This window comes from Maylandia zebra, linkage group LG8 (genome assembly GCF_041146795.1).
Source record: "Maylandia zebra isolate NMK-2024a linkage group LG8, Mzebra_GT3a, whole genome shotgun sequence".
Taxonomy (NCBI): Eukaryota; Metazoa; Chordata; class Actinopteri; order Cichliformes; family Cichlidae; genus Maylandia; species Maylandia zebra.
This window is the reverse complement of record NC_135174.1, coordinates 9,239,191-9,266,848: the sequence shown is the minus strand read 5'-3', so window position 1 is coordinate 9,266,848 and position 27,658 is coordinate 9,239,191. Positions and strand designations below refer to the sequence as shown.

The 27,658-nt window shown below is 41.3% G+C and overlaps 2 protein-coding genes across 4 annotated transcripts; one reads left to right on the top strand and one right to left on the bottom strand.

Annotated features, from left to right (window-relative positions):
- Positions 1-4,339: 4,339 nt before the first annotated feature.
- On the bottom strand, positions 4,340-13,208 carry rangap1b (Ran GTPase activating protein 1b). Of its 2 annotated transcripts, none has more exons than XM_004557582.6 (16): positions 12,848-13,208; positions 10,540-10,658; positions 10,291-10,418; positions 9,956-10,015; positions 9,284-9,463; positions 8,898-9,032; positions 8,594-8,752; positions 8,380-8,493; positions 8,194-8,293; positions 7,976-8,060; positions 7,733-7,886; positions 7,530-7,613; positions 7,323-7,425; positions 6,592-6,680; positions 5,531-5,652; positions 4,340-5,392 (listed from the first exon to the last, which is right to left on the bottom strand). In XM_004557582.6, the coding sequence occupies exons 2-16, from the start codon at positions 10,649-10,651 to the stop codon at positions 5,314-5,316; spliced, it is 1,704 nt and encodes a 567-aa protein (XP_004557639.2). In that variant the 5' UTR covers positions 10,652-10,658; positions 12,848-13,208; the 3' UTR covers positions 4,340-5,313. The 2 variants fall into 2 exon arrangements, with proteins under 2 accessions (XP_004557639.2, XP_004557638.2); XM_004557581.3 differs by lacking the exon at positions 12,848-13,208 and adding an exon at positions 11,001-11,102.
- Positions 12,519-27,537, top strand: zc3h7bb (zinc finger CCCH-type containing 7Bb). Of its 2 annotated transcripts, none has more exons than XM_004557584.6 (21): positions 12,519-12,769; positions 13,570-13,631; positions 13,730-13,766; positions 14,076-14,273; positions 14,495-14,653; positions 14,801-14,941; positions 15,024-15,066; positions 15,158-15,393; positions 15,510-15,795; positions 17,626-17,681; positions 17,789-17,888; positions 18,101-18,262; positions 18,374-18,579; positions 18,682-18,782; positions 18,960-19,141; positions 19,371-19,450; positions 20,861-21,114; positions 21,235-21,340; positions 21,504-21,612; positions 22,775-22,908; positions 23,384-27,537. In XM_004557584.6, exons 2-21 carry the CDS (start codon positions 13,573-13,575, stop codon positions 23,417-23,419), a joined length of 2,685 nt encoding a protein of 894 aa, XP_004557641.1. In that variant the 5' UTR covers positions 12,519-12,769; positions 13,570-13,572; the 3' UTR covers positions 23,420-27,537. The 2 variants fall into 2 exon arrangements, with proteins under 2 accessions (XP_004557641.1, XP_012776308.1); XM_012920854.5 differs by having other exon boundaries at positions 12,520-12,769; positions 15,155-15,393.
- The last annotated feature ends 121 nt before the right edge of the window (positions 27,538-27,658 follow it).

The following is a 27,658-nucleotide window of genomic DNA, read 5'->3' as shown; positions in this document are numbered from 1 at the left end:
GTTTAGAATTAATTTACTTATACAATCACATAATACTGTATTCTAAAATACGTGCGCACATTCAGTTTGAGTTTGTAGTATTGTTTGTTGTCAGCTTTTGAGTACAGTTCTGTTACTTTGACCTCTTTTATGGACCCAAGATTTAGATTTATTTTGTATAATTTAACCAAGTTTGTGTTTTTTTGGTTAAATAAAAAATAAAAAAAACTTTTTTTGGACTTAAACCTGTGCCTGACTTCTCTTCACTGCTCAGTCCGTCACACCCAGTTTTTTTTCTTCTTAATCTGTTGTCTTATGGTTCCAAGCAATGTCACCAATCTTTGTATTTTATTATTATCTCATAACACTTGTTTAATCATCTCTCCTATGGACCTTTTAATGTCTACAATCTCAGACCAACACAGCCCTGCCCTCCAGTACAGCAGCAGCAGCAGCAGCAGCAGGTGCGGCAACCCCTCAGCAGCAACATTGTACCCATCAGATAAAACAGTGACTACTTTTGCTGCATTGTGCCCACCTGATGACAAGCGAATATCTCTGCACAGCCCTAAACCCCACTGCTGCATTCTGCTCACTGCCTCAGTTCAGCCCAAAGTGAAGAGACTCAGTCACCTCAGAGCCAGCACTAAAGACTGTAGATTTCTTATGCACCACTAAAAATGAAAGTGAGATTAAAATATGAAAGCACTCTAATCACAGTATAACACATGCAAAATCAGAAGGCATAAATGATTATGAATCCTTTTCTCCTTCTTTGGTTACAATGGGTGCATTAAGGGGGGTTAGTGTCTTTGTCAGCACTGGTACCATGAAACAACATATGTGCATGGCCCTGACAGTGAATGCTTTCCTGTGAGATCTCTCAGGAAGATGGCGCCTTTGCTCGGCTTGACTTCTACCTGCCTACGTTGTATTGTATTTTATGCTTTTATATCAGCCCTTACGTTTAATATTTGGAGCTATGCTGCTGTGATTTACGACCGTTCTTCCTTGCTCCACATCAAAGAGTCTATGGAACGTCTTTATGATGACTGGGACAGTTATAGAAAAACTTTCCCCCCACCATTTGTGCACTCTTCCACCTCACCGGATTACTTCTTGCTACCTGCGAAACGTGCCCTAAGCCATTCCAAAAAGAAATCGAGGAAAAGAGGCTGTAGGGACGGCATCCAGGTACACATCAGACGAGCCTACAGATCGGAAATTTCCCCACTCGTCTGGAGGCGTCCCCGGTTTCTGATGCCAGTTACCCTTCCGGATTTGGTTGGAAACACGTACTTGCAGCCACTACAGAGTGGATCCCGCCCATCTGATGCTCTGGATTTTGCTGATTATCTCGCCTCCGCTGCGCCCTCATAGCCTGCATCGCACAACCGGTGGTTGGTCCCGCCGGTTCCGTGGCGCTGCTGTAGACCTCGCGTGCGGACACGGTGTTTGCTGTCAGTTCCACTCCGACAAGCTGATGGGAAACCTGCGCTGCCAGCTTTTAATCTAATTGCGCTCTTGAACGCTCGCTCCATCGCAAACAAATCCTTCTCTCTGAATGAGCTCTTCACAGGGAAAAACCTGGACTTTCTGTTTCTCACTGAAACATGGCAGAGGGATGGCGAGTTTATTCACCTAAACGAACTGCGTCCTGCAGACTGCTCTTACTTGGGCACCCCGCGTTTAGGTTGCCGTGGTGGAGGACTTGCTGTTGTCTTCAAGGACAGTTTCACCTGCAGAGGTATGCAAACTGAAAACTATTCTTCTTTTGAGTCACAAACAATTAAGGTGGGTGGGTGTTTTAGTCTATCGCCCTCCTGGCCCTGCTACTGAGTTCTTAAAGGATTTTATGGACTTCTTATCTTCTATTATCAAGCTGGAGAAAGTTTTAATTCTTGGGGATTTTAACATTCATATTGATGATGCCTCACCTAACTCTGCAGCTGAACTTTTATCTATAAATGAGTCTTTTAACTTTGTCCAACATGTCTCCGGTCCAACCCATTTAAAAGGCCATACCTTGGACCTTGTTTTTTCCTTGGGCCTCAACATTGGCAATGTGTTTGCTGAGGATGTACATTTGAGTGATCATAACTGTATCTTCGTGGAACTCAATTTTAGCTCTAAACAAATGCCTGTGAAGTTAAAAACTCATAGACGCATAATAACTGAGACTACTGCTGAGAGGTTCTCCATTATGTTTGACAGTTCTCTACTTTTTACCGGAAACGATGTAAATGTTCTTATTCAGTCTTTTAATAGGGAATGCTCATCCATCTTAGATCAAGTGGCACCTATTAAAACAAGCTCGGCTTTACAAAAGAAGACATGCCATTGGATAAACGAGTCTATCTTAAACTTAAGGAGAATATGCCGCAAAACAGAACGACTATGGAAGAAAACCAAAATTGACGCACACAGGCTCCATCTTCGAGATCCCATGCTCTCCTTAAATGACACGGTGAAAACTGTTAGTTCAGAATATTTTTCTAGACTCATATCAAAAAACAAGAGAAATCCCAAGTTTCTTTTTGACAAAATCAGTGCTATTGTCTCCCCAGATGTGGTACCTTTAGATGTACACTCTAAAGTAGATAATAATAAACTCTTCCAATTTTTTGTTGATAAGATTAAAAACATCAGTGCTAAAATCTCCCCAAAGCTTTCTTGTTCTCCGAGTCAGGCACTAACTTTGTACTCCTGGTCGACTTTTACAACTGTAACATATGATGAAATAGCAGCCCTGGTGGACAAAATGAAGCCATCCTCAAGCCCCTCAGACATTATACCCACTAAGCTTTTTATTAATGCCTTTGACACCAATGGTCCTTGGGTTGTGAACCTTTTTAATGTTTCTCTTCAGACTGGGGTGTTCCCCAGCTTTTTTAAACATGCCATTGTGGAACCAAGGCTCAAAAAACCCAACCTGGACCCAACACGACTTCAAAATGTAAGACCTATGTCCAAACTCCCATTTATGTCAAAAATCCTTGAGAAGGCAGTAGCTGTCCACCTTACGGCATACTTGGAGAAATATAACATCCATGACCGTTTTCAATCTGGGTTCCATAAATTGCACTCCACTGAGACAGCACTACTGAAAGTTACTAATGATATTATGATGTCAGCAGACTCCGGAGAATACACAGTCCTAGTCTTGTTAGCTTTACCTCAGCCTTTGATACAGTCAACCATACCATCCTGATAAACAGACAGAGACCTGGTTGGGATGTCTGGCTCTGTTCTAGACTGGTTTTCATCTTATATATCTGAAAGGAGTTTTAGTGTGTCTGCAAACCAGATCATGTCGGAATCTACAGAGTTGTTGTGTGGAGCTCCTCAGGGCTCTGTGCTGGGACCTATTCTGTTTTTAATATACATTCTTCCTTTAAGCCAGATAATACAGCAGTTTCCTGAAGTATCGTATCATCTTTTTGCTGACGATATTCAGCTATATTATTCTTTTAAGCCTGCTGAAGCTCATAAGCTCTCCAATCTGATTGACTGTTTAACCAACATTAAACAATGGTTGAACAGTAATTGCTTACAGCTAAACCCAGCCAAAACAGAAACTTTGATTATTGCACCAGGCAGTGCAATACCCGATATTAAACAGCAACTGGGTGACTTAGGTTCCTCACAGAAACATAACCTTAGAAACCTGGGAGTTATTTTTGATGAAGCTTTTTCTTTGGAGGGACATTTAAATCAGACAGTAAGAACCTGCTTTTTTCACTTGAGGAACATTTCTAAACATAGATCCATCGTGTCAACAAGTGAACTCGAGATGATAATACATGCTTTTATCTCTACAAGACTCGACTACTGTAACAGCCTGTTTACTTGTCTAAACATGAAAGGGCTAGCCCGCCTACAGGTTGTTCAAAACTCTGCAGCGAGGCTACTGACCCGCTCGAACAAGGGTGCTCATATGACCCCTGGTTTAAAGTCGCTGCACTGGCTACCAATCAGATTCAGGTTCCAGTCTCATGCAGTAGTGGCAAGAATCAGTCAGGAGGGATAAGATCAATGATCTGTGAGAGGAGGGGTTATTCTGTTGCCTCTCATGCACCTGTTGTCACTTTTATTTACACCAAAGCAGGTGAGCTACACTCATCACAGTTTCTGCTTCCTAACTGGACAGATTATATTCCTTAAGTTTAACTCTTTGTGTTTTGTTGTGATGCTCCATTATTCATCTCACCTGTTTTATTCAACATGGATGCTTTCTGAGGACTGATACTAATAAACATCACCACTCAAAAAAACAAAACCCCATTACATTTTCTTAGAACGAGTTCAAAGGCGGCTGTTGCAGACATGACTGAAAACACTCAGACAAACGCAGAGGGTGTTAGGTTCGTTAGATGAACTATATTTAAGACAGAACATTTGGTACAAATTAGCAATAAGGTAAACCAAAGTTATCGTCAAGGAATAGATGCACAATCAAACAGGTGATCTAAATGCTATATTCCATTCTCATACCACCAACACACAGAGCTATATGAGGTAATACACAGGATGTTGTGCAACATAAAGTCATATAAGAAACTGCAAATAAAAGTGATTCTGGTCCCTGATCATGATGATCCTGCAGTATGGGTTGGTCCCTATGAGCAGCACAATCACAGCTGTGAGTAAACAAACTCTCCCTAAAGTTGCTCTTATTTCCCTTCAAAGAATTTATTCAAATACATTAAAAAAAACACAACACCTTTTTATTTATTTTACTCATGGACCATAATAATGTTGGCATCACAATTTCTGTCTTAGCACTCCTGAACCAGGTTTTCACAAAAATCAGTAGTTGTATCAGCGCCTGCCACACTGGTGGGATCTCATCTACAAATTTCTCAATTGATTTCAGAAACACTGATGATATGTTAACCCAGATATTTCCACAGATATAAAAGCATGTTTCTGAAATAAATTCCTTTTTTTGTCTTTTTTTTTTTTTTTAATTTGTAAATTTTAACTTGATTAATTACTAAATGTAGGATGTTCGCTTCACTTCAGGTTACAGTCATTAATCATTTTAAACACATTAAGCTCAAGTCTGATTGATGTGAACTTTTTTCTTTTTTAAAGCATTTGTATCTATTTTCTATAAAAATATAAGTCACAAGCACAAGTAGAAAAATAAAAATTAAGACATTCTTGGACAGTCTCTGTGAAGCCTTCATAAAATATGAATGTCAGGAGCAGAAATCAGTGGTTGGACTTGGCCTTTGACTAGAAACCCCCCCCCCCCATCCCTGCTTGTTTTTCAAAGGTGAAAAACTGAATGTGAGTGCAGAGTGTGCCCCTGTGTCAATTAACTCAATGTTAATCCTGGCACCTCCTCTCCAAAGCAGAGCTCAGCCTCTCTCTGGCACTGCCGCATGACTTGAGAACCCCATCGTTCCTGAAGAGTCAAAAAAAAAAGAAAAAAAAAAGAAATGCGCACGTGTGAGGCTGCGGTCTCACTCGTGCAACAGGCTAACACACATTTAAATAGAAATATGAAGTTCAACTAAGTCGAGGTGATGAAAGACTGTTCTACCTGGACAGGAAGATGTGAAGCAGTGAGGCATCGTGCTTAGGGAAGTATTCCTGCTGAACAGCATGTTCCAAACATAGCAGCTGACCCGGGACCAGCAAAGCCTTTTTTGTCTTCCCCTCTCCCTGGAAGTAAAAACAATAAAGAAAAGGCTCACCACATTTAAAACCAACTTACAACCTGGCCATTACAGATTTGCCTGAAAGCTTTCGGCAAAGATCAGCTTTTTAATAGGAATTATGTGAATATGTTAAAATAATAAATAAAAATCTTTTGGGTATGAACGGTGGATGGACTGACCCATATATAGATAGTATCAATACCAATGCTGGTATTGGATCAATACTAGCATGACAGGATCAATACTTTGTTTTTAACCACCAAGTTCAGTATAAAACCCTCTTCATGTTATTATTACTTTTTTCCAGTAATAATAAAATATAAAAAAATATTCCTCAAACATGCACAATGAAAAATGTCTGAACCTTTTTGTGTTGACTGTCACATCTGTTTGATTTATAACCTATATAACATTTAAACAACACAAGACGACCAAAAACTGCTTTAGAGATAGACACATTTAAAGTCCAGGTCTCCAAAAATCCCAGTTTTAAAATACATAAACAGCTGAAAGGTGTGTTTTGTTGTATAAACTAATTATTTTGAAAAGTAAAACTCACAGTGATTTAGTGGTCATTAAATGTGTTCAGAATTTGCAAATTGATGATTATTGATCTCAGAACTCATGAGACACTGCTCTCCCCACACAAGCTGCCTTTACAAGTTAAAAGTATCAGCATCATCAATACTTACCTTGTATTTACTCGGTATTGGATCAATCACACAGTACTAGTAAATATCAAGTATTATGGCTCTCTTAAGATAAATTCTGAGATATAACAGAATTATGGATCGCTGAAGTTCCTTAAATATTTGGATGTCTAATCTCTGCCAGCAGATTTGGAGCCCTGCTGAACCTATTCTGTGCATATAAATGACTGATATTGTGTTTATAGTTTCTCGTGAAGTGTTACATAATAGGAAGCACTGCAGCGAAGCTTTACCTTGAGTAGTCCCATCATGACCAGCAGTGTGGAGAGGAAGCAGTATGACTGGAGGGTGGAGCCAGAGAGGAGCTTCTTCAACATTGCATCTGTGGAGCGCAGTGACACACTGCATGTCAGAATCTCAGAGAATAGAAGCTATCCACATGAAAAAGAGGACAGCACAAGAGAGAAACTGCACCTTGACGTCCTCACTAATAAGCAGCCCACTCAGTGCAATTATATTTGAGTAATCTCTGCATGCCAAAGCTTTGAAAAGGGTGTGCTGTGTTGCATTTCAATGTTTGACTATAAAGTGACAGAGGACCTAATTTGGTTGTTCTCATTAATTAGTCATATATAAACTGTTCCAATGATGCCTGCTCATATTAAAAGTTTCAAACAATGACAGCAGTGTCTGTGCTGATGATCCTTGTATGTTAAAAGCTCAGACTTCAGTTTTCCTACTTTTGGCTCTTTATGCAGTCATCTCAATCGATCATGGTCATCTCAGACACACAGCTGTAGCTGTGAGCAGAAAAGCTCCACCTGCTGTTTAATCCTTTTGTTTGTGAGGGGCAGCCAATCAGAAGAAAGTTGGCTTAAATTAAGAGGAGCTTGTTTTTGATGAACTGAGAGGTGGCACCAAGGTCCAATATAAGACAAATAAGGATTATTTTGAACTTTGAATCCTGCAAATGTGGGACTAATGAGGAGCAGAATCAGTCTAATGTAAGTGTGACTTTATTCACCGATAGTATCCAGAACAGCGGCCTTGGTCTCCGGATCTTCACTATATAGGGAACCGATTTTCAGAATGACATCAGCAGCTTTCTGTGGCTCAGATGCATCGACCTGGTGAGAAGACAGCAACAGGTTAAACCCATTCCAGCAAAGTAAAACACGCCAACACCAACATGCTACAAACACTTACTACTGACTACTTAAAAACATGTAACCTCTTGCTGAAGGTGTGTCCTCAACTGTCCCAGCTGGAGAAGCTGTTCTGCAGAGGGGCAGCTGAGGAACGACGTGATCTCCGCCTGTGGACGAACATCGAGACATCACTGAGAACTCTTTTCATTTCCCAGTTTATGTGAAGTAACTAACTGATCAACAATCACATGAAAGCAACTGTTCGTCTAATAAAGCTTCAACTTACAGGACTGTTAGGCGAAACAGGACTATTTCCATTTGTTGTTATGCCGTTTTCACTGCCCTCTTCATTCTCTTCATTGCAGTCATCACTGACATCATCATCATCATTGTCGTCATCATCATCGTTTCCACTGTCATCTTCATCACCCTCATCATCACTGTAGCAGTGAAAGTTTTAAATCTATTGTTTGCATGTTTGTGCAGTTAAACACTAAAAATGATTATGGATTTTTAAAGCCTGCGTTACCTGAGTGACTCGAGCACGTCTCCTTTGTTCATGTTCTCCATAGCCTCTCTCAAAGCCTCACAGCCCTCCTCTCCAAGACAGTTACCTATCAGCCACAAACAAAACCAGTTTCAAACTAAAAATGTCTTTTTATTTTACATTTCTGCAGCATTGTTCAATCAACCTGGACCTTCTTTCTCCAAACACATAAAGACCCATTTCATGGTCAATGTGCATACCGTTCAGATCCAATTTCTCCATATCAGCTTTGTCTGTAACAGCCTGAGCCACCACTAGTGCTGCTGCTTCAGTGATCTCACCAAATGACAGATTAAGCTCCTGGAAAAAAAGTTGCATGAGAGAGCACTGTGAGATGGAAGAGACACAAAGGGAAACCAAGTCCTGAGCTGCGATCGTACACTGACCTTGAGGATTGGCAGTCCTTCTCTCAGGACTGCAGCGAGGGCGACAGCTCCCTCAGAACGGACCAGACAGTCACCAAAATTGATCACTTGGATGTTCCTGAGATGCCTCAGAGCCTATAAGGCCAAGTGAATTCGGGGACACAGTCAAACACCGGATAAAGGTCCTCTCTGCTTACAGAAAGTTGCTGAAAAGAAAAAAAAAAAAGGATCTCACCTGTGCCATGGGCAGCGAGCCCTTCTTGGTGAAAGTGTTGTCATTGAGGTTGAGGACTCGAAGCTCTGGGTTATGTCGAATGGCTGAAGCTAACGCCATCACACCTGAGTAGTTTATTCCATTCTGGGGCATGTGAATCTCTTCAAGGCTGCCCATCAGCTGTTGTGAAAGCGAGGAAGAAACTGCATCATAAAACAGAAATGGTCTTTGTTCCTCCCAAATCAAAAGTCCATAATATCATTACATTTACTACACGTCACATTTACGGTAATGTAAAACTGAACAAGGTGGGAGTATTTTGTACCTGAAAGGCCTTAGCCAAGGCGCTAGCTCCTTCATTTTCCAGGCGGTTCCTCCCTGCTATAAACACTCTTAGTCTAAGTGGAGCTCCAAGAGACGATGACTGTCTGTGGCACTCAATCAGGGCTTCAGCCAAGATCTATATTAAACATACAAACATGGATGCTGTTAGAACTATAATGCAAATACACAATAAAGTGTTACATTTTTAAAAATCTGTTAACTACATTAAAAAGCCAACATTTACGTACATAATTTGAGCCTGTGCCTCTGTACACAACCATAGCAAATTTAAAACAAGACAATCAGGGTGTGATTGATGGGCAACTAACATAAATAAATGTGTGTCTTTGTCTATATATTATTTGACAAAGCTGTTTGAGAGCTCACCTTTCCTCCACCAATCCCCATACCACAATTGTTGAGCTTTAGCTCCCTCATGGTGTGGCAGGAGGGGCTCTTAAGCAGCTGCTCGATTCCTTTGACACCATCTGGCCCAAAAGCATTATCACTCAGGTCCAGCTCAGTCAGCCTGGCCCCTGCACTCAATATTGCACTCCCCATGGACCTCTGAAGCACAAGAATAGACAAAAATACAGAACAGTATAAAGCACATTAGATTGTGCATGTATGAACACAAGAAAATTTCAGGAAGCGTAAAAGAACATCAACATTCATACACAGAAAACTGATGTGATATCCCTTTCACGCATAGTGGTCACTACAGTGGACAGCTATTCAAAGGCTGTTTTCTTGTATTTGTGTCAGTGCTGATTGCACATAAACCACCACTACGTTGGACACTGATGTGTCACTTCATACCCTTCCACCAGTGACACATTGCAGTGACATGCAAAAAAAAAAAAAACTCTTTGAAAAGTACATGTTTAAAAAAATTAAGTTCAAAAACCTTTTTTTCATGCCTAAAGATGAATAAAAATACTAAAAAACCCTGATTGAGGTTTTCATAATTCATGCATGAAAGGAATATTTAACAGTTCAAGAGTATGAAAGAGGATGGATTCTTCCTTTTATTGGGGGTGTAACTCAGTGGCTTCTCACCAGGGCTGGTGGGATTTCAGAGCGTAGTCTTCCAGTGAACATGTCACTCCAGTAGCATCTCTGAAAGACACCAAAAATGGGAACAGTTAACAGAATGTATCACACTGCAGGAGAGTGTAAAGTATAAATGCTGTTGGAATGTAACAGTATTGTATATTCAAGATGGAAGAATTTTGATGAAATATTTCAACTAAACAAAACTGGTTGTAGTTTGAAACACACTTGAAATATTAGATTACTAAGACAAATAATCTGAAAAGGTTTTTTACTAACAATCAAATCCTAATGATAAATGATCCTTTACTATGATGGGAAATGGTGAACTATGAAAGCACCTGAAGCATGTCTTTGTTCTCCAGAGCCTTTGCAATGGCTTGGGCAGCTTCAACTCCCAGAGTGTTTCCTTCTAGGCGTAGAGCTCTCAAACCCTGGTACTGCTTGATGTCTCGGGCCAGCTGCTCCGCTGAAAGCACAGGGATCAATTTGTCAGATTTAAGCAGTCAACAAGGATCACCTTCATGTCTACAGCACACACAAGGGAATAACAGCAAAAAAAAATAAAAAATAGAGCTACATATTCTCACCTGATTCTGCATTGTCAAGCTTCAGTCCAAGGCCTTTGTAGCTCAACTCTCCATCACCAACATGGGTCTTAGAGAGAGCATCAGCCAGCTGAGCAATGTCATCTGAAGCCATAGTGACTCTAGAAACATCCACAAATTACGGAGAAGGGGAAAGCGACACATTTTATAAGCTTATCCAGCAACATAAATAAGAATAAATGCAAGCGCAGACACAAAAAAGCCAAATGCTGTTCAGTAAGAGTTAAGAACATTCAGCGTTACAGAAACGTCAAAAAAGTACTGTCAACAACCAAGTTAGCTATTTAGCTGTTCTGTGCTAACTAGTAGTAGTGCGCAACAAGATAAACGCTGACTAAACTAAACTGAGTGTTTTTTCTGTCTGTTTGAGGAAAATCATCTTGTCTATGAGACACACGACTGTCTTCAAAACGCAGACGACTTTTCAAACTAGAGAAGCTTACCAAATGGTAAATAAAGCGACAACACGCCGCTTCTTCCGCGCGCCGGTTGCTAAATGCCGTGACGTCACGCTGCCTGGATTTTTTTTTCTTCGTGGATTTTGTCAGCGTCTGAGTATTATCGCCACCTGCTGTTTTCCTCTTGTCTCTGCCGTTTGAGGCCTCGGTTTGAGTTTGAGCGTTGTCTTTTCTTCTCTATGCTTAAACCAGTAAATGAAGATTGTTTTTACCAATGAAAAAAAGCCTTCCACGAGTCAAACGTTCAGGTTATTATATCAAAATTCCAATATTGGCACAAAAATTGAGTTGGTGAGGCAATTTTTATTTTCCAAGTGGTGGAAACACGCTTGTTAAAGATTAAATGTAATTCAATATTTGAAAGAGTAAACAATAGCTGAAAATGTTCTTTGTTTCTACAAAGAAGTTCAAAAACTCACAGGACAGGCTTTGGAATTGGCTGGTGTCCTGACTCATTCACGTTATAACTAATAGGGTTGCTTTGTGAGTCAATGTGGAGAAGCTTTCGGTAGGCCCGGGAGCTCCTCACAGGATAAAGAAGGTGACCCACGTAGGCAGACCTCTGTCCCCTTCATGCCAAAATGTAAAGGCCCGCACAGACAGAGACAGCTAAGAACAAAAATAATGACTCCAAATGTCTAGGTGAACCCTTTAATGAGCTGTGATGACATCACGAGCATGACCTCATGCTGGACAAAATAGTCCATGAGACCAAAATGTATTGAAATTAAAAAAAAATATATATATATATGTATTTTATGTATGACGATATGTGTTTATTAATTTGACGCATATAGTTCTTTATATTTGGTCCAACCCAATCAGGTCACCCATATCAGAGGAAAACCCGTGTATTCCTTCTGTGTTTCTTGATTTGTAGCATTTTACTTAATTTGTAAGATGCACAACTTATTATTATTAATGAATTGTGCATAAAGACTAAAGTTTTTTTCTTCTTCACGTAATTAATAAATTCAAATATTAATGATGAAGAAGTCCGGGTACATGATATACGGTAGTATGCAAAAGTCCTGACCTACTCTTATCTCTTTAAAGAGTAAATAAGAAGAAATTCTCTAGAGAAATGAGAACAAGTTATATGTCGTATTCAGCTAGCAACAAAGTAACTAAAGGTACAATTTAAAATAGGTTCTTTGCTACATTGTCTGTTATGTGTTGACAAATCTAACTCTTCTCTTGAGTTTGTTGCCTTTAGTACGCTTGAATGATTCACAGGTCAGTGTTAAATGGGTTAACAAACAAATATAGTGTTCCTCTGAAAATGGTCAGCTGCAAGTACTGAACTGGAAATGAGTGATAAAGCAGTGAATGAAGGATCACTGATTACTCGTTACAAGAAGATCTAGTTCCTGGAAGGAAATGCAAAGATATAAGGGGTGGCTCAAGACTTCTGCACATAACATCGTAGGGGAACGGTAGTAATTTACCAACACACACAGTTTGACACAGTTTTTGCTGCCCTCCTGCGGTCATAGGTCTCTTGTGTCTGGATACTTGTTGCCATACTGCACTGGCCATAACAGCTAGCAGCGGTAGCCAGTAGTTGAGTTGTATCTACCAGCAGCCGTAGCAATAGCTGGAAAAGTCGCTCCGTCCACACACCAATGACAGGAACACTAAACGTAAAAATATGCGCAAGGTTATGTATTGATAATTGGCTGCTTTTTCTCATCGTTATCGCCAACGCTGCATGAAGGTATCTGTGATTTTGAAAAGCGCAGCAACTGAACTCGGTGAGTTGCCGTGCTCTGTCTGGACAGGGTTTAGCTGTTAGCTTTAGCTCCACTAGTAAATGAAGTCAGCTTACTTACCCGGTAGCTAGGTAACTCTGCTTTCGTCCAATGCCCCTTTATGTGTGTCACCTTAACTAGCTAAACGAGACTGTACGATGCGAGTGACTTCTATAGGAATTAAACAGTTTTCAAAGCTCCCTTTGCTTTTCTCCTCTTTACTACGGCTAAGTTACAGTGATTAGCATGTAGCCGAATTAGCTAGTTTCGTCCACTGGCTAATCCCAAATATCGGTAGAAACACTCATGTAGTGGTTTTCAGCGTTAACTGCATTAGTAGCTGACCCGACTAAAGCTGCATGTCTTATATATATTCTTATCTGATGGTGCAACATTCAGTACGAGCTGAGAAACACGTTCACATGACACGCTAACGTTAGCTATCCTCATCATAGTCCCAACATTGTTTTGGTTGTCGTTGAAAACATCTACGGGGCGTTTAAATGCCCCCCTTTAAAGAATGTCCGCAGTTTTTACGTCGATTAATGTTATTTCTTGCGTAGAGTCTCATTCCCCGGTTACGCTAAATGTTCACCCCACTAACATCAATTATGGCAGGCTTCACCGTGAGCTGACCCCGCTGTTTGTCTAGCATGTTGTAGTGCCAGGCCTTGGCGTAGGACGGGACACAGATGTGTAGCAAAGAGCGATGCTTAGGCTGCCGCTGTCAAAGCTGTAAACATTGTTGTTCAGAAAAAAACAAAACAAAAATAGGTGCAAGTCAATCTTGTCTTCACATTTAGGATATGGATCCTGAACGGCAGAAACGAAGAGAGGAGATTCAGAAGGCCATGAGCTTTATCCAGTAAGAGAGAAATATCTGGAGACCACCAGTGATTTCATACCAAAGTATATAAATTTTGCACGTGTAGATGTTTGACACCTCTCCTTTCCTATCCATAGGTCTTCATTGCCTTTCCCAGAGCCAGAGAGTTATGAGGTATGTGTTGATCTGGTTTATGCTTTTTTTGGAGCTTCATTATCACCATTTTGTTTATGTAATATTTACACGCAGACTGCCACATGACAGTACCCACATTTTGTTCTAATTTTACCCAGGCCAAGGTGTAAACTTGAGTTCAGACATTTTTTAATTTTGTCCTCAGTCTGTTACGCATTCCTCTTCTTATTCCACATTCGTTTACTTTTCTTTCTGTCTAATATTGCCTGTCTTTTTTTTTTTTGTTTATGTCTCCTCATTTCAATGCTCATTCAATCATTTTACCCACTTCTTACACATCCCTTTCAGGCATTTCTCACTCAGTTGGTGTGTAACTTGCTGGATGAAGGGAATTCTTGTTTTCGGGATGGAGACTGGCATCAAGCGACCCAGCAGTATGGAGAGGGGATCAGTGTTGCTCGCTACGCCCAGGCTGAGGCTCTCGTCATCCCCCATGAGCTGCTCGAGAGCCTCTACGTCAACAGGGCTGCTGCCTACTACCAGATGGTGAGAAAGAATGGGAGTGGGATGGATGTGTTACCTCCCAAAGTACTTAAAGATGTGTTCATGTGGAAGACTCGAAATCTGTAGAGAGTGAAGTCTCAAGTAAACCTGTAGATACAAGTTTCAAGATTGGTGTAGAATTATCATTACATGTAATTGTACCTTATTAAATCACCTTTGGTGGAGGTATAGGTTATAACTTTTCCTGTGTTTTTCTGACTCAGAGGGAGTACGATCGCGGCGTTCAGGACTGTGACAGCGCACTGTGTGTGTCAGAAGGAAGTCGCAGGGCTCTGTACCGCAAAGCGCTCTGTCTGAGGGAGATGGGACAACTCAGAGAGGCTTACACATGTGGAACCAAATGTCTCCTCACAGCACCAAATGTATGCCACCACTTAAAACAAAGACTTATCATTTAATTTTGAAGCGGAATGGAATACTGTGTGAATATTGTGCTACTGATATGATAACTTCATGGCTTTTACCTATTCTGAGCATCTTTTTTTTTGTTTTAATAATTAATCTTCCAGGACAGACAGGTGAGTGATCTGGCTCAGGATCTAGCCAACAAACTGGGACTAAAGGGTCGTAAGGCCTACGTCAGCCCACAAACGGAGTCTACGGCCACTGAAGGTGACAGTCATGGAGAGACTTCCACACCCACTGGAGAGGTACGTGCTGCTGTCACTGTGTAAAGTTTGTAATATAATGAAGTGGCTGAGTGAGAGCCTGATGGGTTCCTCTTTTCTTTAGATGTCCTCCAATGGAATTGAATCTCTGGGTGACATTGCACCAGGTATGTCAGGCTGCCACATGTTGAACTTACCTGCTCATCCCCAGCCCCACTTGTTTCTGACAGTTATGTTCTTATTTCTCCTCCCCAGCAGACATCTCCAGCGCACAGTGCATCCCCGCTCCTTTGGCTACTCCTATTCCAGTCAGCGATGACCCAACGACCACTGTGGTAACCTCGTGCACTGACCTCTCAGAGAGCCCCAGCAGCCAGGTGCCTCCCATGCAGTACTCGGTCCCGGTGTCAGAGCACATGGATGAATGCAGCAGTAGTGTTATTAAGGATGAGCTAGACAGCTTGTTAGAATCCATCCCCAAGAAAGTCAGTGAGGTGAGTGCAGGAAAAAACGATATGACTTGGCACTGTCACTAAACTGGACAGTATTTCTAACCCTTTTATTTCACCAGGAATGATCTAAACTCAGCATATTCCTGTGTCTCCTCCAGACTCCAGTGGGTGCTATTCCCACAAACCTGCCCAACACAGCAGTTGGTCTCCGGCCTCCTTACTCACCCAGCCTTCCAGCCCCTTCATCCCAGCTTTCCCAAGCCTTTTTTAGCTCTTCAATCAGCGACATTCCTCCTCTGGAAGCTTACTCGTCGCTGCGGGACCAGGGCTCCACCCAGGCGCAGGACGCACTGGGAGGCTTTTCCACGACGTCTATGGAAGGAGAAGGGAAGGCAGGAGTCGCCGCTGGGGGACTCGACTCATTGTCAGAGTACACTCTCCCTGGTGAGCGGAAAGGGAAAGTTTTCATGAATGGTTTGCTGCTTGACAACACATGTTGATCTAAGTAAAAAACTTTTGTGAAGAAAAAGCATTTAAGGGTTTAAAATAAATTGCACATGGAATGCTTATGTGCATAAGGATGCTTATGCAGTTTAGGATCTGATGGTTTGCACTTAAAATGACTTAGTGCAGCTGCAGGAATGAAAGTGTGTCGATAAGGATGCCAACTGTGATTTAAGTACAGTATAGACGATATTACCCCATACCAATAGGATGCACATTAATTAAATTTGACCCAGTACAATGATTTTAAGTAGAGATGGACCGATCCGATATTACGTATCGGTATCGGTCCGATACTGACCTAAATTACTGGATCGGATATCGGAGAAAAATAAAAAATGTAATCCGATCCATTAAATATCACGAAAGCACCTCACAAAACTTGCAACACGCCGTAACTCACCTCAGAACGTTAGCACGTGGAGCAGTATGCATCACGTGATAGAGCGGCTGTGGCATGTGGGACCTGTCGGTGGTCTGGATAGCATGTGGAGCTTCGCTAGCAACCTGGCATTTCATCTCCGACAAAGTTATCCCCGAGAGAAGTAAAGCAAGTGTGTAAGTCCATCTCTGAATGTTTGTAAAGCATTCCTGCGTTAATCTTAACGAGCGACTGCCTCTCGCTCTCCGGCTGCTACTTCAATCGTGAAACTGCTTAAATGATCAGCTGATCGGCTTTTCTGTCGTGAGTCCGTCTCTCTTGTTTGTTTTTGGCCCACTTTGCGCCATAAAGAGGAAACCAGCGGCTGAACAACAGCAGCACGTTTAAGCTTGATAAGCTGTTGTTAGAATTTATTTAATATTACTTTCTACACCAGGATCTTTTTCTACGTAGCTGACGGCTGGTAACTGTGCAGGGGCGGATCTAGCAAAGCTTAGCCAGGGGGGCCGATAGGGCATGAACAGGGAAAAGGGGGCACAAAGACATACTTTTCTTTCTTATTCTCATTTAAAATGTCTAGCTTTTAATAAATAATTATCTGACACCCAAAGTTTTAATTTGATGTAAAATGAATAGAAGTCAATTACTGTATATAGTGACTATTAAGTCTAATATATATACCCTAGTAAGCTATAGTACTTTTTACTTTGGGAAGGTACCATCTGTGCAGTCTGCAATTTTGTTGAAGAAAGATGTTGAATCTATTTAATATTTCTTGAAAAATAATTGATTTCTGTGCATTTTCTTTCACACTGCATCAAATTAAGGTTGATTACGTCGATTAAGCATCATGAGGTGGAGCGTGAGGGGTGGTTCCTTATTTTTTATTTATTTATTTTTGTTGTTGCTGGGAGTTGGAACCCTATTAGTTAGGTTGCTTAATATTTACGCTAAGTACTCTTTAAAATACCAGAATAGGGAGGATGGTGTAGGTCTAAGTTTATTAGATTGATCAGTATTGCTGAACTATGAAATATTTTTTTTGTATACAGGTATAACAGAATAGCTTTAGTGTAGTTGTTGTTTTAAACTTGAGTATGAACTTATACAAAATGCAGCAAGATATTTAAAAAACAGTTTTGTTGATTAAAAAACACTATATCGGATTCATATCGGTATCGGCAGATATCCAAATTTATGATATCGGTATCGGTATCGGACATAAAAAAGTGGTATCGTGCCATCTCTAATTTTAAGTTGCTTATCTGCCAGAGCACAGTTTCTAGGGAGCTGGCTTTAACCTGAGATATGCATCATCAGCAGACGGTGTGAGTCAGCAACAATACAATGTGAAGTCTGACATCAGTGTCCTTGTCTGTGTTCTTCAGGGGGACGAGTGTGTCACAGCTTCATTCCTGGAATGCGCAACCACAGTGCACATGCAGTAAGCAAAACACACATATCTGTTACAAGAAATCCATTTTATTTTTTAGTTGTTTATTTACATTGTCTTTCTTTTATATCACATCTCTTTCTACTCTTCTTTTTCAGAATGGTCCAGCAGGGACCAACCTGTCTCTGCTCTCCAGGAATCCTCTGGCTGCCACACACGAGTTTCGGCAGGCCTGTCATGCCTGTTACAGCAGAATAGGTTTGTATTACCAGCCTTTGACATGCTGTCCTTTGTCCTGAATTTTCTGAATGTTCACAGTAGGGTGTTGCAGCATCACTGTGTCTAATGTATGAATTGCCGTACATTTCTTGGGGAATTTTTAACTTAGTTGCTGACAAGATGTTAACAGAAGACCACTTATTGCTCTTTTTGAAATAATCAGTATCTAACTATTTCTTCCTCCTACTCAGGTCCACGAGTGATGGACTATAAGTATCAGCCAGAGGCAGCACATCGCTGTAAAAGAGATGTGCTGCTGTGTCGTCTCAAAAATTCAGACGACCCCACCTGGAAGAGGATTCGGCCCCGGCCTGCACGGAACAATTTCCTGGGGGCTTTTGTACTCTGTAAGGGTATGTTTCCCGTGGGGAGTTAACGCTGGAATATGTAATCTATCAGATACACATTTGATCACCATTACATTTATATTCTGTTGAGTATTCTCTCTCTGCCTGGTCCCACAGAGGTACAGGAGCGTCAGGAGTGCCAGTATGGGGAGAACTGCACGTTTGCGTACTGCCAGGAGGAGATCGATGTGTGGACTCAGGAGAGGAAAGGCGCTCTGAGTCGAGAGCTGCTGTTTGATCCTCTGGGCAGCACAGAGAGGCGGGCACTGAGTGTCACCAGACTTCTGCAGCTCCACATGGGCATGTTCATGTTCCTCTGTGAGGTCAGACCACAGTCTGCTATACATTTCCTCTTTAGATTCTTTGGCGTTTGTAAAAGTGGAAATGGATCTTCACTCGTCTGCCTTAACTTTCTTTCTTAACAGGAATGCTTTGACAGTAAACCTCGCATCATCAGCAAACGCAGCAAAGAAAACTTGGCGGTCTGTTCAAATCTCACAGCTCGACACCCGTTTGACGATAACAAGTGAGTGTAACAGGTTTACCGTGTCTTCACTTTGCTGAAGTAACTGGTTTTCTAATCAGTTTAGCTTTTTCTAATAAAATTCTGATTGATTTTTTTCTTTAAGTAGTAAAAGCTGGTCACTGTACAGAAAAGAGACAAGTGTGTCATCGTGTGCTTTAATCTTACTTTCTCCTGCAGGTGCCTGGTGCATGTGGTAAGGTCAGCCAATGTGCGATACAGTAAGGTGCGTCCTCTTCACCCTCTCTGCCAGTTTGATATTTGTCGGCATGAAGTTCGCTATGGGTGCCAGCGTGAGGACAGTTGCTCCTTTGCGCACTCTGTCATAGAGCTCAAATGCTGGGTTCTGCAGCAGGACACAGGTAGGTAGAAACCAGACTCAGCTGCAATTTTAATTTGTTCAAGATATTAAATGTAATCCAGTAAACAGTCATTAATAATAGCGCCCACTCTTGACAAATGTCTGACATATTTGAATGTTATGGAAAAGCAGCTGTTGTAAACACAATGACAATCAGCACTAACCAGCAGTTATTAACTGAGCATCAAATAAAGATGCTTTCACTGAGCTGTGACAAACATTTCCTGTAGGTATCACCCATGAAGAGATGGTGCAAGAGTCCAAGAGGCACTGGCAACGACTGGAGCAGAATGCACAGAAGCAGCAGAAGGTGAGGCTGTAAAAGCCCCTGAGACATTTGGATACATTTTGGGTGATCACAGTCCTTAAAAAGTTTTAAATGTCTTTAAATACATGGTAAAAAAAATTAGAGGAACACTTTGAAACCATGTTAGATCTTAATGGGGGAAAAAAATCCTGTTGGATATCTACGCTGATATGCACTGGGTAATGTGTTAGGAATTAAACAATGCCACATCATTTGATACATGCAGCCCGACACTGTAGGGGCATGCTCCTAATGAGAAGATGGATGATGGGCGAGGGCATCTGTGAGCTCCTCTGCAGAGTCTAAAGTTCAGGCTGGCAGTGTGAGATGGACCGAAACATAATATCCCAGACGTGTCTGCTTGGATTTAGTTCAGACGAAGAAACTGCACCAGGGTAGGGTCTGAAAGTGAATCCAAGGAATTCATCCTCATACCTGAATTCTGTTGAGTTCTGTGTGTTTCTTCATGGATATGTCTCCTTAGACCATCACTAACCCACCAACAGACCTTTAATTCTAAACGATGATACAGGGAGGATAATCTTCTCCACTGCTTCTCCAGACCCTTTCATGTTTGGGACATGTGCTGATTGTTTGGTGAAAGATATTTACACCAGAGTCCTCCTGTAGGTCATTTTGTAGCTCTGGCAGTTTTCGTCCTGTTCCTTCTTGCACAAAAGAGCAGATGCCGGTCCTAGTGATGGGTCAAGGAGCTTCTATGGCCCTGTCCAGCTCTCCCACTGTAACTGCCTGCTTCTTGGAAACTCCTCTATGCTCTCGAGACTGTGCTGGGAGAAACGGCAAACTTTCTGGCAATGATGATGTGCTATCCTGAAGGAGTTGGACCACCTGTGCAATTTCTGTAGGATCCAGATATCACCTCATGCTACCAGTAGTGATTTTATTTAATATTTATTTAATTTAATTTATCTAAAACTGGGCACAAGAAACTGTTGTATTTGGTGGTTAGAACTGGTGCTTTAATTCGTCGCTCATACGCTCTAGAAGTGATTTTTCCGTTGCACATTGCTTTGAAGTTGACAGCTGGTCTATTGCAGATACTCCAGGGTCTGGTTGCCTAGGTGACCCTGTAATGTATTTACTACTACGTTATGCAATGGTATTCTTCCCTCTCATTGGTAATCACTTCAGTTGCTTGCCTGGAAGTTGAGAAAAGTTTTTCTTGGGTTTCGCCCAGTTTTTGTCACCAATGGTTATTTTGTCCGAAGTCACTTAACGACGTTGAATATCATTCACTTTCTCTTCCAATGTGTACAATGTCTAAGACTCCTGGTTAGACCCAAAATTGGATAAATGTCTTTAAGTTTGTGCATTTTGTAGCTTTCTAGGGGTAATGCAGGAATTAATTCCTCTGTTTTCTCATATTTAATGAATGAATTTGTTTTGTTTCAGCCCATCCATATACCCCATCCAAGCAGCAGTGTTCCTGTAGGAGGGCTTGGGGGAATGGGTGGCGGTGGTGGAGTAGGAGTAGGAGGAGATTGCATAGGTGGCAGTGGTGTGAGCCCAGTGGGTGGGTTAGGAGCAGGAAGAGGTCGCCCCCTCAACCTGAAAATGAAGTTTGTGTGTGGTCAGTGCTGGAGAGAAGGTCAGGTCAACGAGCCGGACAAGAACCTCAAGTACTGTACTGCCAAGGCACGGCACAGGTGAGGCCCCATTCACACATGCACACGTGCTGACTGTGTTTTCTCAGGTGGTCTAGCAAGTTTGATGACTTTATGTCACGGTATCTTTAAGGCTCCCATGTTTGCTCTCTGTTTCTTCAGCTGGACGAAAGAACGCCGGGTGTTGCTGGTAAAGTCATTTGAGAAGAAGAAGTGGGTTGTTGTTCGGCCTCTTCCCTTCTCCCGCACCTATCCACAGCAATATGACGTGAGTTCCTCTGTTTTTCTTTCCTCTTCAGTTCATGTTTACTCCACCCTCTTTCTGCCCCTCCACCTCTCACATGTAGAATCCAGCTGACTGGTTTTGCCTCGGGGCACAGCCGTTTTTGTAACTCACAAACTTGAATCTTTGCTTTACATATTTCACCCAGATGTGCGTGCACGTGATGAAGCAGAAGAAGTGCCACTATATTGGGAACTGCTCTTTTGCCCACAGTCTTGAGGAGAGGGACGTCTGGACGTACATGAAAAACAACAGCTGTAAGCTTCTGGTTCAGCCTAGGACAACTGTACTGAGATCAGGCCATTAAGAGCTTGTAAATATACAAAGGCAGCAGTGTGCGAGCTCCACCTTACACTTTCATATGTGGATTAAGTGATTCAGTTTGGAGTTTGTCATGTGAAAAAGTCAAATGGAGACGGGGACAAATAAACATTTAATCCCTTTAAGGATTAGGTTCTTTATCCAATAAAAACACTATTGTTGTGTTGGGAAAAGTGCACCCTTCACTCTAAAAAGAAGTATTGCAGCCTTTAGCTGCACATAACAATGACAATACTACTAAGACTATATTATGCAAAATGACTTCATTTGCATGGGATTTGAATTTGGGCTTATTCCCTTATCCACCAGCGTCCCTTATTGAGCCATGGTGGGTTAGTTAGTGTAGTAATGAGAGATCCAACATTCAGACCTCACATTAACTTCAAGAGCTCTTTGATGTGATGTAGAATTTGTTGTTTATTCAATAACTGCAGCCCTGCGGCTGCTGACAAACCTCAAACCATAACATTTCCACCCCCATGCTGCTTCTGAGAACTAGACTTCTGCAGGTCCTTGAATTTTGTTTTATTAGATCGTCTGAATGTAAGACCCTAAATGTGCAGTACAATGCAGTCAGGTTTCCAAAATTGTTTGGATTATGGAATTAGGTTACTTATCTAAAGGAGGTATAACTCCATTAACTTCTATTTGTTTGTTGTTTTGAGTTCATCCCACTGTAACAAAACCGAGCCGGGGCAGACTGTCCAGACCCTAAATGGCTGGATCTTCTCATTCTTTTCCTTTTTTAAATAAATTTAATGGATATTTATATGCAAGATGCACTTTTCATGAAAACAAAACAAACAGGTTTATCTGTAGTCACTATTATAAAGATAATGCTAAAAAAAACAGACACTATTTTCCACTTAGTTTGGGAAAAATACTACATTAGTGAAAACGGGCTTTGTTTAGCTGGATCTGTTTTTAATTTTCTTATCATGCTCTCATATCCACCGTCCCTTTGTCCTCAACTGCAGCCACTATAAAAGCCTCTAATTCTTTTCTTTTTTGTATTCCATTTGCACTGACTGTTTCTGATTATCATCTTCAAGGTTACTGATATTATCATAATTTTCCGTCTTCCCTCGATCCTTTTAGTGAGAGACATGCAGCAGATGTATGAACTGTGGCTGCAGCTCACCAATCAGAGCAGACGCTCAGATAACTCTGCTGTGACCCCGCCCCCAGAAGACAAGCAGGTCACCATAACAGCAGATTACACAGAAGCCATGGTGAGTGTTTAAAAAGACGTCAATATCCGAGGTCAAACCTTGCTTATTTTCCTATTCTTAATCTCCACTGAGCAAAATATGATGATGAGCAGATTGCAACAACAGACTGTATATGAAAGGCAAAAACATTTGGCTTCTGGTCTCCACATTTTGACGGTATAGTTTTAGATTTTAGGATTTTCCATTAGGTGGCAGTGCCTGGTACCGTGTACTTTTCCATGTACTTTGTTTAGTACCTATTCAGCTGGCCCTGTTGCTATAACAAGCCACACACATTATGTCGTACTTGTAGTGAAAAAGGGCTATTATATTATTATTAGTCATCAGCTAATGCTCATGGCACATTTCTACAACTTAGTGCTTACTGTTGGTTTTTAATGTTAAAGTCTGTCGGGACTGTTTGGAGCCAGCATCAAGCGCCACATCTGTGCAGCTTGTTGGCATGTGACACAACAGATGGTTTGCGTCATTTCAGGGAGGCCGGCAGTTATCGGACGGGGACGACCTTTAGGCAAAGCTGTGTTGAATAGAAGCAGCCAATCGCCGCCGAACTGCATCAGAGAGATGGGCATGCCACACCAGCTACAACCGAACAGTCTGTCATCTTACCAGTCTGACCTTCTCTAACATCTCGACAGCAGCGAGAAAGCAAATTGACATGAAAAACAATTGAACCCACCCTCACACAAACATTTTACACACAAATCACAGGAGCCAATTCAAGCTTTGTAAATACAGTGCGGGACATGAGCCTTTTGTTTTCCCATCGTGCTGCAGTCAGAATATGACTCCTTTAGGTTCCCAGAAATTCCAGAGACAGCTTTTTTTGTTTTGACTAAAGTAAGTGTTCCCAAGTGTTTTCATACAGCAGCTCTGTCCACCAGAATCCATTGTTTTGGTTGTTTCTTTGTTTTTCCAAATCCTTGTTGCACTGGAGCAGTTCTTGGGTGAGCGCGCTGGTCGCAGCTCTAACATTTTTCTCGCTGATAGTTCAGAAACCCAGTAAATGCTCGCCATTCCAGCGGGCAAATGCTCTCAGTGCTGTAATGGCTATCAAAAGTGAAGAAACTGTAACGCATTGGAGAAAGAGGCTCCTGGTGGACATGCCTCGCTAAGCTCTGCAACAACCAAATCCTGCTCTTCTTCCTTTGTGGGAATATAGTGAGAGGATCAGAATAAATTCAATTGATTTCTGAGCAACATTTTTGTTTTCCAAGGAGAGTTACACGGTTCCTTGTTCTATTGTCTGCCATATTGGTAGAAGCTATGAATGTAATGCCTGCATGGGCCTTCATAAAGAGAAGATTAGTCATGTAACATGTTGCTGTGCCGGAATGTATGCAAGTTTATTTCCCAAAAACGGTTTAATTGCAGTTCTCGCCCCTCTTTTATAGAAAAAAAGGCCCCTTAGTAGCTGGTTGTGTTATCATACCAACACTTCCTGAGTGGGATGAGCACAGACACATTCTTACTTGGTAACCTTATACCTGCTGCCCACAGAGAGTCAACTTGAATGTCATTTTCTCTCAGGCTGACAAAAGAGGGAGGTAAAATTATGCTTTCACAACATAGTTGATCAAACCCCTTGATTAAAGTACACAAGGCTGATGGCTAAGTTTCCTCGAGGCTATATTCTTCATAAAATACTGTACTGGCATGCAGCTGACAGACGGGTGAAGCTGGTGTTGGAGAGCTACCGAAAAGTGACTGCAGCATTTCACAATCCCATCTGGAGTTGCCCTTCTGTAATGGATCAGACTGAGGGTGGCTGTTTAAAAGTAATGATCTCACTTGGACTGAAGCAAAGTGAAAATGTTGCCTGTGCAGAATATTTGAGTTGTAAGAGGGGAAAAAATAGCTTTGTAGTTGTTCAAGATGAAAGAATGACATCCAGATGAATAATAACTTAAACATAAAGATATAATAAGGATGATTGAAACTATATTTTTCTAGTTTAAAGTTGTATTGTTTGAGAAGATTTGAATGCAAAGGCAAGTGGGCATTCCTTCAGTCCAGCTGAGTTCATCACAAACCAGTTGCACTCCCACATCCTTCAGATGGAGACCGGTGTTCCTCATATGAGCCCAAATGTATCTGTTCCCGATAGCTAACGATAGCCCGCCTGGGGGAAACGTGCTAGCTTGAGATGGGGAAAGAATTCACACCACATATTGTGCCTATAAACAGCACCACATGTGACTGACACACACACACACACACACACACACACACACACACACACACACACACACACACACACAGGATATCTGTTGCCATCTTATTCTAGCCTTTAATGTGGATAGACACGATGAAGGTATGTCTATATTCAGATACATACATATTATACATATTTACAAATAATGCTATACTACTAATAATAATTGATAACTTAGCAGTTAAGCTTAATAAATATATAACCTGAAAACCTGTATTGATTACATAGAACTTCTTGTTATTGAGGTATTGCTATATGACATGTATCGCTGAACTAGATGACTATAGTGAATTTTTTTTTTTTAAAGATTCTTTTTATTTTGAAAAGTTTTCCTTCAGTGTGGGTTGTTCCAGACAGGGTTAGATACAAGTGGCTGAATGTGGAGAGATGGATCACCGAGAGGGTCAAATATTTGCACTTGGAGCAGAGGGCTAGAAGTCAAACAAGTCAGTCAAGTTGAAGTTGTTTTGTTTTTTTTCCGCAATCAGAACAGCATAAACTGGATTTGCAGGATGCTGTAATTTTCCAGTTGTACACTCTGCTAGTACAGGAGAACGCTGTGGTTAAGAGGAGCAAAGGAGAGACCTAAAGAAACAAGAGCATCAAACCATAGGATACTTACTTTACATGAGTTTTCTGATGTTGCTGACCACTGAACGAGCTGACCAAAAACGCAGCTCGCACGTCAGTCTGGCAGGTCGCGTGGCAGCAGATCAGGCCTTGTCTGGAACAGCCCTCTTATTAGCTTCTTCGAGGGATCGTATTACTACTGCTCCTAGTATTATGATGAATATGATGACTATAATGATTGCTATTTCGATTTCTCTTCTATATGCTATTGATATATGTATGTTAATTGCAATGTATAACTCTCTCTTTATATATGTATCCATGTATGAATATAATATGCATCTGTGTATGCTGCTAGTGCACAGCTCTGTTTGGGGGTGAAGGCAGTGAGCAGAAAACACAGATTCTGGTAGATTTCATTTATCAGCTGCCAACAGCTGTAGACTTGTAAATGAGCGCTATATCTGAGATCTTCTGGTAGGACCAAAGGGTAAAACTAGATAGTTGATGATTAAAGTATATATACTGTAACGTCTTTCCTTCTTGCAGTGTCTCAGTTTGATCCTACCAGCAGAACTCACTGCTCACTGCCTTTGCTTTGCCTCTTTGGTTGAGCTGATTCACCGGGCAAGGACAGATCTGGAAACGACCGCATACACAGAGGCTTATATACTCCCGTATAGCGCCTTATTCAATATACTTCACCTATAAGATGATAACATACCCCTATTGTATAACCCTCCTTACTATATACAGTATATGATACTTGATACCTATTATAATACTTAGACACCCTTATAAGGTAATCTGAATAAGAGATGATGGGCTGTCTTTTTTTCCGTGGCTGTTGAAAAGTGTGCTGTGGTCAGAAATGTGTTCTCATCTTGCTTTTGAGAGTTAAATGGGACAGGCTATAAAGGAGAGTGGCGCTCACCCAAAGAAAATATAATTTGAGTTTTTTTAAAAATCCCATTTGGCCAACATAGACTAAAATTTGTCGATCTGGATTTAGGTTTTTGCTGTTTAAATAAGAGAGCAAATCATTTGAGGTGAGGCTCCTCTCCCTAGTGTTTGTGAGAGAGGTTGGGGAAACAAAGAAGCAAATGTCTGGGCTGCTTGTTGTGTGCGTGCCGTTTAAAAGCCGACGAATCATGACACAACCTTATCGAGCGTGTGACGGATTCTGGTGCCAAAGCATCTGATAAAACAACCAGATTTGCTCGCGTATATGTGGAAGAAATTACTTTTCTCTACCCCCCGTCTTAAAATAAAGGGGGTCAAATAATGAATTTTGTTGCTCACACAGGCATGCTTCTTCTGAATGTCACCTGACTTCAAAGTTGTGTGTTCTGATAAAGTGTCCTGATCCAGTCACTTCACTTTAATGCATCTTGCCGCAGTGAAATGATGTTACACGCTGCCCAGTTGCTGCTCCAAAAAGAAATATTCAAGTGACCTACCATCCCGTTGCCTCTTTGCCACTCCGGCTCCCCCACCCTCCGATGAAGTTTGTGTCATGTGTTTGGCAGCACCAACACACACCTACACAGCTACAAAAGACTGAACGAATCAGTTTTCAAAAGGTTAGAATTTTTTTTTATTTTTTGGGTTATTGTTTTCGGCAACTTCGAATGAGGAAACCAGGGATGCAAGAAGTGGAAAAAACAAGGCCTCTGTTTATTTGTTTGTTTTGTATGTTTTTCTTTTTTAAAAACAACATTTTGTTGTTATTTTTTTCCCCTTCTTGACTTTTTCTCTTTTCTCCTCCCTGGTTGGAAGTTGATGATCACACATGTGGACCAAATCTCTTGAAAGCATTTAATAAACTTTTAGAAAAAACAAAACCCAGTGGATTCTATTCCTTAAAATTAAGCACCCTGACATTAATCCATGAGTATGATTGGTGGCAGTCAAAATATGAAACGCTGAAACTTAATGGTGACAGGATTTATTACAAACCGGTCT

Coding starts and splice junctions, on each gene's coding strand:
- zc3h7bb (XM_012920854.5), top strand. CDS start 13,573: ATGGATCCTGAACGGCAGAAACGAAGAGAGGAGATTCAGAAGGCCATG. Junction 14,942..15,023: donor CTTCCACACCCACTGGAGAG/GTACGTGCTGCT, acceptor TCTTTTCTTTAG/ATGTCCTCCAATGGAATTGA. Junction 19,142..19,370: donor GGTTCTGCAGCAGGACACAG/GTAGGTAGAAAC, acceptor CATTTCCTGTAG/GTATCACCCATGAAGAGATG.
- rangap1b (XM_004557582.6), bottom strand. CDS start 10,651: ATGGCTTCAGATGACATTGCTCAGCTGGCTGATGCTCTCTCTAAGACC. Junction 8,753..8,897: donor CCTTGGCTAAGGCCTTTCAG/GTACAAAATACT, acceptor CTTTCACAACAG/CTGATGGGCAGCCTTGAAGA. Junction 8,061..8,193: donor GGAGAAATTGGATCTGAACG/GTATGCACATTG, acceptor TGTGGCTGATAG/GTAACTGTCTTGGAGAGGAG.